At 48.3% G+C, this 4,701-nt stretch overlaps 1 protein-coding gene across 1 annotated transcript in view; it reads right to left on the bottom strand.

The window, feature by feature from the left end:
- Nucleotides 1–4,421, bottom strand: part of LOC143018816 (uncharacterized) — a 7,290-nt gene extending 2,869 nt beyond the window's left edge. Inside the window, exons 1-2 of the mRNA XM_076174395.1 lie at nt 2,939–4,421; nt 76–2,807 (exon numbers count right to left, since the gene is read on the bottom strand). Of these exons, the coding sequence (XP_076030510.1) occupies nt 76–2,807; nt 2,939–4,421 (4,215 nt within the window). The remainder of the gene's footprint in view (nt 1–75; nt 2,808–2,938) is intronic.
- Between the last annotated feature and the right edge of the window lie 280 nt (nt 4,422–4,701).

Consider the following 4,701-nt stretch of genomic DNA (forward strand, 5'->3'; position numbering starts at 1 on the left):
AATAAGTTATACGCTTTTTATTTACTGAAAACATCATTCTCGAATACATTTTCTCTTCGGGGAAAGCAGACAAACCTCATCCTCTTCCGAAGGCTGTTCTTCTTGGTCAACCTCTTCTTTCTCTTCTTCAGGTTCCCGCTTTCTCTTTGGGGATCTGCTCGCCTCGGAGCCCTTTTCATCATCGTCATCGGATGACTCGTCAGTCATATTAGTCATATGTTCCTCTATCATCTTCTTTATTTTCGACAATAGATCTTCACTTGCTCCTTTCTTGTTGCTGGAAACCTCCTTCACATCATCCTCCCCGTACCAATCCGGCATAATCATCTTGACCCAATCGTCTTCTGAGATCTTGTGGATATCTTCTGGGATGTTGTTAGTCCTTTCAGACTCGTCGGCCTCCTCAGGAATGAGTGAAGCAGCAACTAAAGCCTCTTCTGTGGGACCTTCCTCATCCTCTTCTCCCACATGGGCTTCAAACAATTCTTTATATACCACATTTACAGCAGGACGGCGTCTAACGTCATTTCCTACCTTGCGCCAGCCCGTATAATACACCAAAGCATCCCAATTTGTTACCCTAGAACAGGCTACATACAACTGTCCGTGTGCGAAGCACTGTACCGAGTCCAGCAACAGTCCACAACGATCAAAAGTTTGTCCCTGACTCTTGTTGATAGTCATGACGTAGCTTAACTTGATAGGAAATTGCTTACGCTTGAATGGGACAGGGGTATCTTGGGCCTCTAACACGACCCGCGGGATCAAGACTTGCTCGCCCCGATATGTTCCTCCTAATATTTTGCCCACAACAACGTGTTTCTTGAGATTAGTAATCATTAAACGGGTTCCGTTGCATATCCTAGGAGGACAAATGTTCCTCATTACCATGACAATACAGCCAATCTTCAACCTCAAGTCGTGCAGCGGCACCGACGGGCTGCACATGGAGTTGAAAACAGAGGCTTGTACGTCGGGTTCTGGATCCGACGGCGTGTCAACGCTGTAATAGACGATCTCCTTCTCCTCGTTGAGATCGTAGATGAGTTGATTGACGCAGCCGACATCGTCGTTAGTGGGCGAGACTATCGATCTCTTCTCGAAGTAGGAGAGGTTCAAGTGGTTTGCCTTCAAATCGTCGTAAACCTTGAAAACCAACTCCTCCCGCGAATTTGCTCGTACCCCGAAACCTTTCTCAAAGAAGAGCTCGCCGGCATCGCGAGTCCCCAGCGACAAAAGTTGCTTCGCAAACTTGTTATTCTTGACATCGTCCTTCTTGAGACGAACGTTTTCTGTTAGTTCTAGCTTGGTGAGCCCGTCCCACATGTAGCTCGACTTGATGCAGTAGGCTAGCTCCTCCGTCTTCCCTCCATTTCTTATGACCGGTAAGATCTGGCGAAAGTCTCCTGCGCAGACAAACACTTTTCCTCCCATGAAATCGTCGTTATCCATGATATCTCGGAGAGTGATATCTACGGCAGTCAGCATATTCTTGTTGGCCATCACGACTTCGTCCCAGACGATCAGCTGAGTCTGCTGCAGAAGCCTCGCCAATTCCGTGTTCTTGTTGATGCTACACGCCCTAGTCTCGTCATACTCCATCAAGGGTATTTTGAACATGTTATGGGCCGTGCGGCCCCCAGAGAGGACTGTAGCCGCAATCCCGGATGAGGCTACCGCCAAGGCAACCTTCCCCTGTGAACGGACCGTATCGATCAATAGATTCAAAACGAAAGACTTGCCAGTTCCGCCAGCGGCGTTGACAAACACACCATTGTTCCTGTAACGGTGACTATTCTCGACTCGATACATGACAGTGTCATAGACTTGCCGCTGCTTGTCGTTGAGAAGCTTAACTTTTTCCTCCACAGACTCCTTCAACTTTTGTTTGTTATATGCCTTCTCTCTCCTGATGAGATTGGAGGGGCGTACGCCCCCTCTAGAAGCAGGGAGACCGTATTGGGTGATTGAACCCCCTCCACAATTAAGCACGTGTTGCTGGATGTCATCCAGGGCATCCAGGTAGATTTCGTCGTTGTAATCTGTTAGGTTTGCCATGTTCAAGTAATCGCTGGAAAAATAGTCCTTTATCTCTTCCCATATCTCGGACTGGTCCTCGAGGTCAGAAAAGACCAACATACTGGCATAGGTTTCTTTGAGTTGTCTCCTGTCGTTTGTGTGGTTAATGATCTCCATTATGGTGTCTTTCCAGGTGGCTTCGTCGGTTAACAACCCTAGGGCCTTCACAGCTTCGCGATTAGTTTCGTACATGACGCCGTCTACTGTTCTGAGGTCTTCGTACGACTTGGGACCCTTTTTATGGGTTAGCAGCAACCTGAGGTAAAAGAGCTCTACGGTTTTTGTGGTTACAGCACGTATGCGTCCGAGACTGTATGTATTTCCGTTACGTTCTTCCCATATAGTCTCCTGAAGATTATATACGTAGTGGAGCGGTAATTGGTGATAGTATAACGTTCTCGCAAACTCGTCCTTCTGGCAAAGCTTGAAAAAAGCAGTTAGCTGGGTATCGGCCTTGGCCTTTCTGGCAATTTGAGCCGCCGTCATACGCTCGTTGTAGAAGATGGCTTTCTCGCCCTCTAGGTTTAGATCCAGCATAAACACCGGAGGGTAGCACTTGTGGATGTCGAACTTGAAGATCTTCCACGCAGCCTCGTTAGAGTTGACATATCTGGCCTCTTGATAATTTTTAACCTCGTTGACGACTCGGTTGTCTTCTTCTCCGTCGTCTTTGTGAACAACACCTTGTCCGACCCCTTGTTCACGTACTTTGTGACGTAGGCTATAGCCTTTATAGAATTGGAACATTCGACGTTGATGTGTGCATCGTATTTTATACAAAGATAAGGGTTGTAAGGGACAACCCAAGTATTGTCTACGGTAACGGGGCCGTCCTTCAGCTTCAATTTGAAGGAGTTACCTCCTTCTCCTATGGAACGTCTGACGTACTCGGGATAACCGCTGTTTCCAAAGAGCAGCTCATTTCTGCACGTCTTGGGGAATCCTTTGCCACACTGCCCGGGTTTCTTGCTCTTTACTTGGCAACACAGTTGTGACTCGTCATAACCCTTGCAGGGTCCGTGTATCATGCACCGAGTGACGGTGTCGTAGAGCCTCGGCTCCTTTTCCTTGTCGGGTATCTCGGCTCTTATGACTTGCTCTACAGTATCCGCGGTGACGCGAACAGCCATCCACAATAGTATGTGGGCGTGCGGCAAGCCGCGTTTCTGCCATTCTACACTATAGAGATAAGCTTTGACGGCCCCGAAGGCCTTTTTGTGTATCAGGTCGTCCATTAGGCTATCCAGCTTCAGCTTGAAGATCCTGCTCATAAGATCCGGCCTGTCGGCCCCTTGGGTCCCTGGTCCGCCAAATTTCTTCACCACCTCTAACACCTCCGGCCATCTAGGGTTCATAGTGAAGGTTATGAAGTAGTCGGGCGACCCGTAGGCCGTAACGTAGGCCAGGGCATCCTGTTGGCGCTCTTTCATGTATCTGGGCCCTCCAACAAACGACGGTGAGAGCACTATGCGTTGCCCGACACCACTTTTGTCGGCAGAGCTCAGCACGTCGGCCCTCTCCTTGCGCATGCCGGAGTGTTGGTGCTCAAAATAACACAACCGGCTAGACTCGATTTTTACGTAGTTATCGACCACAAACTGCTGGAACAACCGACGGCATTTTGTGATGTGGTTGAAGATCCCTTCTCTCTCCATGTAAAGGGCCGAGTAGTACATGAGCGCAGTCAGTCTTTTGGCGGAGCCATTCTTTTCCATATTCAAGCTGTAACCTTTGTCTCCGTTGGGGATCAACATGGGATACTGGAAGAGATCGTAGAAGTAGTTGGTAGAGCTAATCATCTTGATGGCATATTTCGAATCGGGCAGAGGCGACGCTATTCTGACCTTCAAAGTATCGGTATCTGGACCAAGGTTGACTATCGCCCCTACTTGGCAGGAAGCCATCGGTAGATGGTAGACGCCCTTGTGTTCCCTGGTGGAGACGTTTTCTGCTGTCTTAAGAGTGATGGTAACGTCTGGCAAAGAGCTGTGCTGAGTAACGTAAGCCTGGACCAGCTTCGCTGACGTCTCCGCCTCTTTGAGGATTTCCCTCAGCGCAGCGTTGTTGTTAACCAAATACGTGTATAACAGCTCTATAATTCCCTCATTCCTTCGGTATTGTTCGTCCTCGCGTTTCCTACGCTTAGACGTCTCGGGACTCTCGCCGTCTTTATTTCTGTAGGTAAACCTGTTGCAGCGTAGTTTTAATTGCTGTTCCTTGTCGTGGTAGAAGTACAAATCCAGGAAATTTACTGCAGATTTCCAAAACGTTTTCCTTGACGTTGGATCTTTGAGACCCAAACGACTGCTGTCGTCTTCCGTAATCATCAAGTTAGGCTTCATGCCACCCAGACGGTGTTAAATTTTACCCTGGATTTTGTAGAAGATTGCAGACTCTCTTTTGTCCTCCAAGGTCCCCGAGGACGCAAAGGACGTAAAAGAGAAGATACTGTTAAACCCTACGATGTTATCAAGAAAGTGGATCGACAGTTTGGAGGAACCGTCGTAGAAGCCTTTGATGTTATCGCCCAGGGGTGACAACTCGTATATTGCCTTGGGTGTTTTTCCTCCGTTACAACATAACGTCTTTCGTTCTCTCTTGAAGAGTAACGCTTGGCAGTGC

Source organism: Oratosquilla oratoria, chromosome 3 (genome assembly GCF_046742065.1).
Source record: "Oratosquilla oratoria isolate Oo_2021 chromosome 3, ASM4674206v1, whole genome shotgun sequence".
Taxonomy (NCBI): Eukaryota; Metazoa; Arthropoda; class Malacostraca; order Stomatopoda; family Squillidae; genus Oratosquilla; species Oratosquilla oratoria.